Genomic DNA, 13,788 nt, shown 5'->3' on the forward strand with positions numbered 1-13,788 from the left:
TCTCTCAACAATTCCCTTGTTCATTTATCTCTCCTCACTGATCTCCCTCCGACAATTTATCCCTGCAAGCGCTACACCTACCCGTACAACTCCTCCCTCACCTTCATTCAGTCACAAAACAGTCCTTCCAGGTGAGGCAACACTTCATCTGCGTTTCTGCTGAGATCGCTTATTGTATTCCCTGCTCCCGATGCGGTCTCCTTTACATTGGTGAGACCCACCGTCAATTGGGAGACGTTTTGCCGAGAATCTCTGTACCATCTGCCACAAGGGAGACTTCCCAGTGGCCTAAGATTTTAATTCTGATTCCCATTCAAAGATCTCGATCAATGGCCTCCTCTTGTGCCAAGATGAGACTGCCCTCAGGGTGGAGGAAAAACACCATCTGGGTACCCTCCAACCCGATTGTATGAATGTTGAATTCTCCTTCCAGTAAACAAATCGCCCCCCACCCACTTCACTCTCCTCCACTCTGAACTTTTATTTCTGCTCACCAGCCTATTACGTCCCCCGGGTCTCCTTTTCCCGTTTCTCCTATTGACAACTCTCCGATTCTTTATTCTCCAGCCCTTGACCTGTCCATCACTTGACTTCACCAATCACCTTCCACCTCCCCCCTTTATCCTCGCCGACATTTTTATTCACATATCTTCCCCCTCCTACTCAGGAATGAAAAAGCCTCGTGGTCCAAAATGTCGACTGTTTACTCTTTTCCATACATGCTGCCTGTTGTCCTGATATCCTACAGAATTTTGTGTGTGTTGCTTTGGATTTCCAGCATTTGCAAGCTTTCTCGTGTTTAAGTGTGGCAATTACCGTAACAATTATTTGTGCTTTGCTGAGATTGTGCCTGGAATATGGTGTAAAATCCCGCTCCCCATACTAACACGGGTTAGACAGACAAAAGAACAAACTGCCGGAGGAACTCAGTGGATCGGGCAGCATCTGTGGAGGGAAATGGACTGTCAACATTTCGGGCCGATACCCTCCCTCTGGACTGAGAGTGGACGAGAAATAGTCAGAGAAAAGAGGTGAAGGGTGAGGATGGGGCAAGAGCTGGATCCAGTTGAAGGGGGGGGGGGGGTGGGAAGGTTGAAATAGTGACAGGGGTGGGAGGTGAGTGATTGGGACAACACGGGGCTGCAGAAATGGAATTCAATTCTATGGAGGATTATCTAACAAGTAAAAAAGAGTTTGTTTTAGAGATTCACCAGACTGATTCCTGGAGGACGATGAAGTCTCAGTGATCGTCTTCACATTAATCGGAGGCCGGCAGATGTGTGGAGACCGAAGGGATCGAGGATATGAGGATAAGGCAGAAACATGTGGCTGAGATGGGAGAGCATCCGTCATCTTGTTGATGGTTTGAGGGGCTGAATGGCCACCTCCTGTTTTTCACTTGATGTTTCAGTGTTCCTGTCCAGTGAGGCTCCAGAGGAATGTGAATAGAAATTAGTGTTTATAAACATAGAAGTGAATTCAACGAAACCTGCACAATTCTTCTTCGGGTGGGAATTCAGTGTCGGACCGGGATGAGAATTGATCCAGTAACTCTGAGAACCGGGTGGTGGAGCGATGGGGACGGGGAAGATGCAGACGGAGAGATTAAAAATGTAGCTGGGCTAAATATGAAATAATATATAAAAATGCGGCTGGTAGGTCGGGCACTGTGTAAGGGGCGAGTAGCAGAGTCACCGGTTCAGGTGGGAAACCCTCCACCCGTCACGTGATCCAGGTTCTCACTCCCATTTCAAACGCAGATTTGCAGCATCTGAGGTTTTCGCTTCCGAGGCCCCGCCCCCGCTCACACAGTCTCCGGAAGAGCGAATGTTTTCGTTCCGTTCTCTGTAGAACCGGGTCGTCGTCTGGGAGCCGGAGGACCGATCGCTGTCTGCGTGAACAATTGATCAAGTTCTCATCAGTGAGTATTGATAACCGGTTACTAGGGGTGAACGCGACCGATATTTTCCCATCGGTGAGTACTGAAGCCGATCCCGGGGGTAGTTGGGCACCTGATGATGGGCAGGGAGTCCCGTTAACATCCTTCAACCGGTGGTCTCGTCCCGCTTCCTGGACACAACCTGTCGTGGTCGGTCCGGGTTATGGGACCTTCACACCGAACCGCCTGAGATGAGCTGCCGCTCAGCCCCTGGTGTTCTGGTCCCAGGAGCGGGATGAGGTGGTGATGCCGAGACTGAACCCATCCATTAAGACGTACCTGGTGAACTTTACCTCCATCACCCGGCCCGGTATCGGATCCAAACTTCACCTGGATCGACGCCTGGGGTCGATAATGTTTTAAATATTTCCAGCACTTTGGAAGCAGCTGTTCGGCCTGTTGTGTTCTTGCAGACAGAGGGTTAAACAGAGTAATCGCACCCTCGGGAGACTCCTCCACGTGTATGAGAAGTTCATCTTTCCCCGTTCAGACAGGACAGTGAGATCCAGATCTCTCTTCCTCTCGGGGGACTGGGAAGTTTATTTCCATCTTCTTTCCATTGCTGCGACTTGCCGAAATGCTGACAGTGTTTCCCGATATCTGGCCCTATTAATGCGAGAATTAAGTCTTGTTCATTTATCTGGGTTTCTCGGAAATGTGTACACTCCCTCCAGAATTTCCAAAGGAGCGACCCAGGCTGTCTAAAATTCCCACACGATTGAAATGGGGAATGTTTTCCATCTACAGAGATAGAATGAAAATCGTGTCTCCGGTATTCTCCACACAGATCAATACATTGCAGCAGTACATTGAGGTAAAACAAATCATTCTGGTTACAGAGAAAGTGCAGTGCAGGTAGATATGTGGTGCAAGGTCACATCGATTTAGACTGTGAGGTCAGGAGTCCACTCATCCCGCTGTTCGCTTCTAACAGCAGAATGGACACCGTCCTTGAGCCCGGTGGCATGTTTCTGTTCTATTTTAACTTCGCCCCGATGGAGCATTAGAAGTGAGAATGTTCAGGGTTGTGGGGATCTTTCATTATGTTGGCTGTTTTACTGAGGCAGTGGGAAGAATAGACAGAGTCCATGGAGGGGAGGTTGGTTTCTATTACGTACTCAGCTCTATCACTGTTCTTCACCATTTCATTCAATTAAAGGAAGAACAGTAGCTATATGAAGATGTGAAGAATGGGGATGGGATACTTTCTGCGGTGAATTGATGAAGTGTGTCGAGTAGAAAATGACATATACCAAAATTCTTAGTGTTTGTTCTGGTTTTGTTTTATTGGAATCTGTTATCTACAATCTATTATCTATCACCTCAGGATCTATGTATTGCGGGAGGACCATCAGAGTTCGCCCTTCATCCCATTCTCACATCTGGTTCCATCTGCTCATCCCCTCCCGATCTGGTTCAACCTCTGTCCAGCCTCTGTCCCACCAACTCAGTGATATATATCAACCATCTTATCCAATCTCTGTTCAGACTGTATCCCATCACCTCAGTGATATATTTCGACCATCTTATTCAACCTCTGTCCAGTCTGTATCCCATCAGTATATATCAACCATCTTATCCAATCTCTGTCCAGCCTGTATCCCATAACCTCAATGATATATATCAACCATCTTGTTCAACCTCTATCCAGTCTGTATCCCACAACCTCAATGATATATATCAACCATTTGGTTCAAACTGTGCCCAACCTGTATCCCATCAGTATATATCAACCATCTTGTTCAACCTCGGTCCAGCCTGTATCCCATTGTTGCAATGATATTTCAGTAGTCTTTCTTCTAAACTTTGTCTTCATTGTGAAGTTTTGTTTTGCATCTTTTATTTATTTAGTTATTTATTGTTTGCTAGGACTACCAGAGAGTTAATTGAACACAGCACGTGGCAGGGTAAAAGCAGCCATTTCAATTTTAGTTTCACCGTTACAAAATGGCTACAGTGTTAACCTTTGCCATAATGTAACCCATAGCATCTGAGGCTGAGTTTGTTATTTCCTTTTTTGTTTATTTTCGGTGAGCCATTTCCTCTGTTTCCAGGGTAACGGCCCGTCAGAGCTGCAGCAAGTGTTGCACTTTTTATCGCTCTGTGGTCACCGCCTCTCAGTGTAGAGACAGTGGCCTCGGGAGCAAATGTAACAGAGTGATAGTGGGAGGAAAGGATGTTGTGAGCATTGACTGTGTGGGATGTGTTACACCAGGGTCAGAATGAACTCAGAACTAACAGAGTGGTTGGGGTGGGGGTGGAATTTACAGTTTAGGGTGGCAATCAGTTTACTATCTGTGCATTAAAATGAAGAGGGAGAAATACTACAGTTGCAGGAAATTTAAAGTGAAGAGCAGAAAATACTGGAGACGCTCAGCAGATCGGCAGCATCTTGGACAGTCTCAGTTCTGGAACTGGGTCTTCCGCCATTTGTCCTTTCAGAGATGTAGTCTGATGTACTGAGATCCCAGCATTTTCTACTTTATAATTTTACATTTTGTTCCTGCTACACTGCAGGAAACATGGCAGTCAGCTGTGCTGCGCAAGATCCCACACAGCAGGAAGATTGTGATCAAATGTGCTCGGTTTATCTGCTGGGTTCAGGCTGAAGTATATCCGCATCCTCTATACAGACCGGGGAACCAGCCTGAGCACCGGCCCCGGCAGAGGGTCATTAGGTTCCAATTCTAACTCAGTTTGTGAATCGGAAATGGCAGGAACACCACGGCAAATTGCCGGCACCAAAGCGTTTTTGTATGGGTGATAATATTGGGCTGGTGACTCTGAGGATATGGAACTGGCAGTTTACGGGCTTCTGTCCAGGTTGGTAATTCGACAGCTGGGATCGGAATTTTCTCAGTCTGCAGTGAAGCTGAAATCCCGGAATGTTGGACATTGGTTATCGGGGAAATCACCGTCAACACTGTCCAATAGGATATCATATCTGTCAAGTATTTAGGGGATTATTTTCGAGGTAACTAGGGAGTTAGGTGAAGTTGGGCAGTGATGTTGTTCATCTGAACTTTGTTAAAGTCTGTAACAAGATCCCGCATGGCAGCTGATCGGGAAGGTTCGGTCACGTGGGAGTCACTGGGAGCTGGCGAGGTGGATTCACACCGGGCTGCAGAACAAGAAGCAGAGGAAGATGATCGAAAATGGTTTTAGCGAATGGAGACCTGTGACGGGTGGGATGTGTGTGTCAGTGTCGAGACCTCTGTAATTCACTATTCATGCCATTGATTTGTATATGAATGTACATGGCACGATGAGCAAGTTTGAATTGAATTAAATTGAATTGATTTCTTAAATCCTTCACATTCATGTGGAGTAAAAATCTTTACGTTACGTCTCGGTCAAAATGTGCAATGTGCAATGAAAGTAATTTATAATAAATTATAATATATTGAACAGTCCATGTAATATAGAGACACTCAATTGAGCGTGAGTTAGCTAGTCTGATGTCCTGGTGGACGAAGCTGTTCTAGAGCCTGTTGGTCCTGGCCTTTATGCTGCGGTACCGTTTTCCGGAGGGTAACAGCTGGAATAAATTGTAGTTGAGGTGACTCTGGTCCCCAATGATCCTTCGGGCCCTTTTTACACACCTGTCCTTGTAAATGTCCTGAATCATGGGAAGTTCACAACTACAGATACGCCGGGCTGTCCGCACCACCCTCTGCAGAGTCCTGCGATTGAAGGAAGTAAAGTTCCCATACCAGATAGTGATGCAGCCAGTCAGGACTCTCAATTGTGCCCCTGTAGAAAGTTCTTAGGATTTTGGGGCCGATACCGAACTTCCTCAACCGTCTGAGGTGAAAGACGTGTTTTTGTACCTTTTTCACCGCACAGCTGGTGTGAACAGACCACCTGAGTTCCTCGGTGATGTGGATGCCGAGGAACTTAAAGCTGTTCACCCTCTCAACCCCAGATCCATTGATGTCAATAGGGGTTAGCCCGTCTCCATTCCTCCTGTAGTCCACAACCAGCTCCTTTGTTTTTGCGACATTGAGAGGAAGGTTGTTACTTTGCCACCACTGTGTCAGAGAGATGACCTCTTCCCTGTAGGCCATCTCGTTATTGCTTGAGAGGAGGCCAATCTATGTGGTGTCGTCCACATACTTAAATAGCAGGTTAGAGCTGTGTGTGGCGACACAGTCATGTGCATACAGGGAGACTAAATTCGGGAGACTGGCTTATAAGGCAACAGGTGACAATGAATTTCAAAGACATCTTGGTCAGTTATGGAGATGGGACTGGGTAATGTCAAATGGTTTTCAACTTGGACAAGTGAGCGATAGTGCATTGTGGACAGTCAAACTAGGTGGGGCTGGTGTAGTGAATGGGAGGGCACCAAGTGTTGTAGAACAGAGCGACCTGGGAGTACAAGAGTACAGTCACTGAAAGTGGACGGGCAAGTATAGAGGGTGGAAAAGAAGGATTTAATCATGCTGGCCTTCATCAGTTAGGGCATTGAGTTCTGGATTATGGGCATTATATTGTTGGTGTGGCTACACAGAGTATTCTGTACAGTTGTGTTGACCCTGCTATAGGAAAGATACTATCAAGTTGGATCGGTTGCAGACGAGATTGCTGAAGATGTTGCCTGGACTAAAAGGCCGAGTCATAGGAAGCGTTTGGCCGAGCTGGATCTTTATTCCAGAGGAGAATGAGGGTGACATTGTCTGAGTTGATGAAATCAAGTGGGAGCATAGATAATGTGGTTGGTCGTGGTATTATCCCCAGGGTTCAAGATTCAAGATTGTTTACAAGTGTAAAGGAGAACAAAATAATTGTTATTCTGTATCAAAAGCAAGTCCTTATAAATCTCCTCTGTGCTCCCTCTATAGCAGCCATATCATTTCCTGTAGTGAGGTGACCAGAACTGGAGACAGTACTCCCAAGCGGGGTCTAATCAAGGTCTTATATAGCTGTAACATTACCTCACGCTCTTGAACTCAATCCCATGGCTGATCAATGTCAACACACCATATGCTTTCTTATCAACACTGTCAACGTGTGCAGCAGCTTTGAGTGTTCTATCGACACGGAACCCAAGATCTCACTGATCCTCCAGATTGACAAGAGTATTACCATTAATATTATATTATCTTGAAATTTGACCGAAATGAACCACTTCACGCTTATCAGTATTGAACTCCATCTGCCGCTTCTCTGCCCAGTTCTGCATCCTATCGATGTTGCACTGTAAATTCTGACAACGCTGCAGACGGTCCACAACAGTCCCAACTTTTGTGTCTTCATCGAACATACTAACCCATCCTTCAACTTCCTCATTCCGGTCAGTTGTAAAAATCAAAAAGATAAGGGGTCCCAGAACAGACCCAACGGAACACTATCGGTCGTCGTCATCCATTCAGAATATGGAACATTTACATCCGCCCTTTGCCTTCTGTGGACTTGCCAATTCTGGATCCACAAAGCAAGGTCTCCTTGGATCTCATCCCTCATTATTTTCTGAATGGGCTTTCCATGGGGAACCTTAGCTAACCTCTTACTGAAATGCATATACAGTACTTCCACTGCTCTACCTTCATCAATGTGTTTTGTTACATCGTCAGAGAATTCAATCAGGTTTATAAGGCACAACCTGCCCTCAGCAAAGACTTGCTGACAATTTCTAATCAGATTATGTCTCTCCAAATGTTCAGAAACCCTGCCTCTCAGGATCTTCTCCAAAACTTGCCCATCACTGAAGTAAGACTCACTGGTCTATAATTTCCTGGGTTATCTCCCTTTCTTGAACAAGGGAACAACGTTTGCAACCTTCCAATCGTCTGGTACTTTTCCTGTCCCTATTGATGATGCAAAGATAATCGCCAGAGGTTCAGCAATCTCGTCCCTCACTTTCCAGAGTAGCTTGGGGGTACATCTCATCCAGTCAAACGGCTTATTCAATTTTATGACTTCCAAAAACTCCAGCAATCCTCTTTGTTGAAGTCTATGCACACAAGCGTTTCAGTCCGCTGTAAGTCATCCCGACAACTTTCAAGGTCCTTTTCACTTGTGAATAACGAAGCGAAGTATTCATTAAATACATCAGAATATTTTAAATGATCGGCGGATTGCGAAACATCTGTTGAGAATGTCGCGGTGAATTCTAACCATACCAAGTTGCCGTTAATGGCAACACCACGGATTTGTTATATTTGCATGGCGTCCCCTCAGCTCCAGTGATGATTGTTACAAATGTCGGTGATATGTATTCGATCCATTATTAGCAATCAGCAAACATACAATCTTGAAGGGATGAAACTGAAGTGTACCCAAGTGTAGGTTCAACGTATTTGATAGGATAATAACAAAAGTTATGACATCCCTCAGACCCCAGATGTGAACCGCATGGAATAAAGCACAAATATTTAACTGATTCCCTTCGCTTTTATCACAATCCCACTGATGTGACTAGTTACCAGAAAAAGCATCATATATAAACCACGCAGAATACAATGCAGATCGAGAACATGGCTCCCACACTCAGGCTCAGCTCTGATAAAGGGTCTTACACCTGAAATATTAAAATAGAGTCTGTCTTGTTGAATAATTCCAGCATTTTATATTATTTATGGCAAAGATTCTTTTCCCAACTTGCTGTTGCAATGTATGACGGTTCTACTTTGTGCTTAACAAGGTGCCATGTAACTATCTGATAATAGCCAGGTGATATGGTCAAAGAAATCTTGACCAAGTTTCGGTAGTAATAATGCTTTTAAAGTCCTGCCGGAGAAACTATAGTGGTTCAGGTCAAGATGTCCTGATGCTGTGGTTGAGATTGCATTGTTCGGGATGTCAGAGTGTTTCTACATAGACTCAAACCATATATTGTCATTGGTGTCAATGCCAGGCAATGTTAAACTGAAAGGAGACGGTGAGATTCAGGTGTGACTGAGAAATTTACAGACTACAGTGATGATAGGGATAGATGTCCCATTGGGCAGCAGACATGTTTCAACCCAAACTGCTGTAACGCTTGTCCATTACTCACCACAGCGCCACCAGTGGTAGGAGGACCAAAGCAGTGGGCGTTGTCTGCTCAATCTGCCTTGCCATTTCGTTGACACATCACTCCCGATCCAAGACACAAGATTGGTTCCTAAAAGGGATTTGCCTGCAATATAGCGAGTAGATACCCCGGAGAATCCCGGCACAGTGTACAATCCATGGAGAGAGCAGAAATGGACATTGTGTGACTGTGGGTGGATGGGCACAGCTAGACCAGGCCATGTCAAGGCTTCAGTGGACAGGTCCAAGATGTTTGGAAGTGTTTGCCTCAGTTTAAAAACAAAACCGTGTTCTCCTTTAAACCTCAATTATTGTTTGACCCTCTTGGTATTTTTTTTTGTTACAGAACAGCAAATACTGATCACAAAATGGATCAAGGTACCAGCAGTGGAGGAGTTCCAGTGACGTCAACATCGGGAAAGGACACGGGTATGTTGGCGAATTATTTTAATTTATAAATACTCTGCGGATTCTGCTTCTGTGTTTAATTCAATATCGATAATTCACAGAATATTTGTGAAAACTGAGCACAGAGGGAGAGAGTTAACATCTCTGGGGGAAACACAGTCACACGTGGAAGGAGTACAGTTACCGTCTGCTGCTGCTCCTCTAGCAGATTGTGATGCACAGATTATCCATAGCGAGATTATACATAACACAAGATATTCTGCAGATGCTGAAAGTTTTGGGCAATAAAAAGGCACACAAAATATTGGCAGAACTCAGCTGGTCAGGCAGCATCCATGGAGAGGAATAAACATTTGACATTTTGGATCAGGACCACCATGAACCGAAGGTACTGTGGCAATATCTAGAATTTCTGTCCCCTCATTTCCAGTCCGATAAAGGGCCTTGGCCCGAAACATTGATTGTTTATTCTCCTCCATAGATGCTGCCTGACCTGCTGAGTACCTCCAGCATATTGTGAGATATTCCAGAGATTTGCTGAGGAAGGGGTTGACCAGGCAGGCAGACAGTAACACAGAGCAAAGCGGTGGTGACGGGCAGTACCAGGAGAGTGATGGTGATGGGTTACTATATTCTCAGCAATAAGCAGAGTCCTTTCAAAACAGAGAGGTATATTCGCTAGGAAATAGCAGCCTTCAACAGACGGAACTATAACTCCTCCTACATGACCGGCGCCCCCCACCCTCCGGCCCAAGCCCGTTCCTCCCTAGACTCCACCCCCGTCCCCATATATATATTTCGGACTGTGTTTGGTGATCCTTAGGTTCCAGAGGGAAGGTTGCTGCCCAATATGGAGTCAATAATTATTTATTTTTCCCCATTGTGCTTCACAGTGATCTCTGAGCTCCTGGCAAGCTGGAATGACTTCCAGCTGCTGCAGTTGACGGACTTCTACCAGGACAGGCTGGAGCAGGCGATGGAAGGAGGGGTGCACGGAGTGAGCCTGGCGTTAACGGCCGAGAATCAGTTCAGCGGAGAGGAACATCGGGTGAGTGAGAGAGAAAATGGGTTTGAATTTTCACACATCACAGGACTGATGGGTGTCAGAACTCTGACTCATCAGATATTAAATTATAACATATAACAATCACAACACGGAAACAGGCCATTCCGGCCCTCCTAGTCCATGCCGAACTCTTAATCTCACCTAGTCCCACCTACCCGCACTCAGCCCATAACCCTCCACTCCTTTCCTGTCCATATACCTATCCAATTTTACCTTAAATGACACAACTGAACTGGCCTCTACTACTTCTACAGGAAGCTCATTCCACACAGCTATCACTCTCTGAGTAAAGAAATACCCCCTCGTGTTTCCCTTAAACTTTTGCCCCCTAACTCTCAAATCATGTCCTCTCGTTTGAATCTCCCCTACTCTCAATGGAAACAGCCTATTCACGTCAACTCTATCTATCCCTCTCAAAATTTTAAATACCTCGATCAAATCCCCCCTCAACCTTCTACGCTCCAATGAATAGAGACCTAACTTGTTCAACCTTTCTCTGTAACTTAAGTGCTGAAACCCAGGTAACATCCTAGTAAATCGTCTCTGCACTTTCTCTAATTTATTGATATCTTTCCTATAATTCGGTGACCAGAACAACTGGGAAATAAATACTCAAATGTGAATCTGAACCAGTGATAGAAATGGGTGAAAAGACCCGGCGGACTGGTGGTTAGGTTAGGTGCTCAATGTTCAGAGTGAGTTGAAGAAGTAACAGCAGTGTGGGCTTACAGTATTAAATGGAAATATGACAGGACGTTTCGGTTTGGGGAGACCGGCAGGATGCGTGACGGCAGGATGTCAGTGAGAACTGTGGTGTTATCAGTGGATGCCACAAAGGTTCGAGTGTGTTCTGTTCTGGGTGGAGATCATTCTGTTACAATCCATAACTGTAAACGGTGTGGATCGGGGAATACAGCCATGTTGTAATGTGTAATAACTAAATAAACCTCCACTGGAAAAGGCAAAGGAAAGGTATCACATGTCATCCAGTAATCCGCTGTCATGTTGGACACTGGCATCGTCATCTTTTCTGCAACTTTTCTGTGACCGCTCAGATCGTCATAAAAAAAAGCTCCTGCTTTATTTCTTCATCTGTGATGGTTATTTTCTGATTTCTGTTAAACACTGTCGAATGAGATGAGGAATTATTTATGGATTTGGAGCCACGTCAATGAAGCGGTCACAGACCAGCCAGGATCTCATTGACTGGTGGACCAGGTTCACGGTGAATGTCCGCCCGTGTGCTCTGCACTCAGAATGTACAGTCCACGTCCAGACAGGATCAGTACCCGTCCGGGTGACTGCTCAGTGTGATCCCGTTACAGAGCACATCATTTACTTCTCATTCTCTGTGTGAATCTGTCAGTCCCCAATAGGTTCACCATTAATCTTCACAGACAATCTCAGATCTCGCTGATAAGGGAGAGCGGGCGGACAGTTCTAAACTCCTCCTGAGCCTGGTGATGGAGAAAGGCTCCCGCGCCCCGAGGTTGATGTGGGAAACCTTTGTGAAAATGCGGATTGGTGTCCCAACGTTGGACAAAATACTGAAGGAAATACAGATATATGGTGAGATAATATCAGAGACTAATTTACATTTGAATCGCAACACAGCACACTTTAAAATATTACAAAAAATGATTTCCTCAATTTGTTTAATTTCAAACAGGTTGTGATCCTTCCCATCGACCAATTTCCGCTCAACTTTTACTAAAGATTCTTAGTGAGCTGAAAGGTAAGTGAACGTGCATTGAACATTGAAGAGTATAACACAGGAATAGGCCATTAGGCAAATAATATTGTGCTGAAACAGCTATGAAATAAATCAAAAAAACCTGAAGTCTAATCTCTCCTTCCTTCACCATGTCCACATGACCTAATCCATGTGCCTGTCTTTTACAAGCTTCTAATAATTTTCCTCTATCACCTTACCGGGCAGTGCGTTCCAGGCAGCCACGACTCTGATTTAAAAAATAAGCTATCGCTCACATCCCCTTTCATTCTACACCCTCTCACCTTCAATATATATCCCTCTGGTAATAGACATTTCAACCGCGGGAAACCGATTCTCTCTGTCCACTCTATCTATGCCTCTCGTAATCTTGTCATCCTGTGTCAGAGCTCCCCTCAGCCTCCGATGAACCAGAGCAAAGAGTCTAATTTTATCCAGCCTCTCATGATAGCACATGCCCTCTAAACCAGGCAGCATCCCGGTAAATCTCTTCTGCTCCCTCCCTAAAGCCTCAACATCCCTCCGGTAGTGGGGCAATCGGAACGGTACGCAATGGCCCAGATGAGGCTGAAGCAGAGTTTATAAAGTTGAAACTTGACCTCTGTTTCCACCAACGGTTGTAATTTGCGTCGGGCGGTTCAGTTGTTGAGCCACGAGGATCTGACCAGGTAAATACTGGCACTGTGACAGAGAACACAGTGAGACACAGGGAAACGAGTTTGCTAGAGGGAGAGATTTCAAAGGACATTTTGAGGAAGGAGGCAGAGAGCTGGCGAGTTTGAGGGAAGTGGTCACAGCGCTCTGGGGCCTGCAACTACAGATCCCCACCGGAGTCTGAGTGGAGAAGGGGGCGATCTGGAGAATGGAAAAAGAACTTATATTTTTTCACACCAAAAAGTCAAAACCTTCTCTTGTCAGCCACTGTCCCCTCCTGAACAGCCTCATCCTTAACTATTTGCTAAACTCCCCCAGTTCCTGCAGATTATTTGTTCTTAGAGTTGGGCGTCCACTGAGGTTCCAGTCACAGAATAGTAATAATAGCATCACTTTAATTACAAAAGCAGGGAACATCCCAACTGGTCTGTTCAACCACAGAGCAGCAGATGAACCCCGCTGTGTTCACATCTACACTCCCTAGTGCAAACACTGCTACAGTGTTAGAGAGGGTGAGACTGGGGGACATATTCCTCAGCTCAGTCCACAGAAGCTGAAATTCCTGTCTGCCGGTGTTGTGTGATGGACACTGTGGAAGGGTGAGAGATGGGAATTAGGACAGGGAAACCGAGGGTTGTGGGATCGCGGCAAGGAAGGTGCAAAGGACTGAAAATATCTATAAATACTATTGCAATTAGTTAAACTGTGACCGTCTGGATGAGAGCTCACTACATCCATAAGCCCATCATGTCTGTGAAAATGGAGCCCGGGGCAGTGCAAGGGTTCAGAGATTGTAAGGCTCCATCATTGCAGACTGAGTTGGATCACACAACTGCACAATTACCAGAGGAGAGAGCGAAGGAAAGACAAATATCACAAAACTTGTTGATATTGCATCAGCCCATGTTTTATCTGATATTTCGAAGCTCTTAACATAAATATAGGGAATCTGGGCCAGAACCCTGGTTCAGT

The 13,788-nt window shown here is 45.4% G+C and overlaps 1 protein-coding gene across 1 annotated transcript in view; it reads left to right on the plus strand.

Annotated features, from left to right (window-relative positions):
• Nucleotides 1-13,788, plus strand: part of LOC140721754 (NACHT, LRR and PYD domains-containing protein 3-like) — a 54,318-nt gene that overhangs the window by 19,866 nt on the left and 20,664 nt on the right. The window contains exons 4-7 of the mRNA XM_073036552.1: nucleotides 9,303-9,385; nucleotides 10,258-10,412; nucleotides 11,828-11,999; nucleotides 12,100-12,165. Of these exons, the coding sequence (XP_072892653.1) occupies nucleotides 9,303-9,385; nucleotides 10,258-10,412; nucleotides 11,828-11,999; nucleotides 12,100-12,165 (476 nt within the window). The remainder of the gene's footprint in view (nucleotides 1-9,302; nucleotides 9,386-10,257; nucleotides 10,413-11,827; nucleotides 12,000-12,099; nucleotides 12,166-13,788) is intronic.

Source organism: Hemitrygon akajei, unplaced genomic scaffold (assembly GCF_048418815.1).
Source record: "Hemitrygon akajei unplaced genomic scaffold, sHemAka1.3 Scf000061, whole genome shotgun sequence".
NCBI lineage: Eukaryota > Metazoa > Chordata > Chondrichthyes > Myliobatiformes > Dasyatidae > Hemitrygon > Hemitrygon akajei.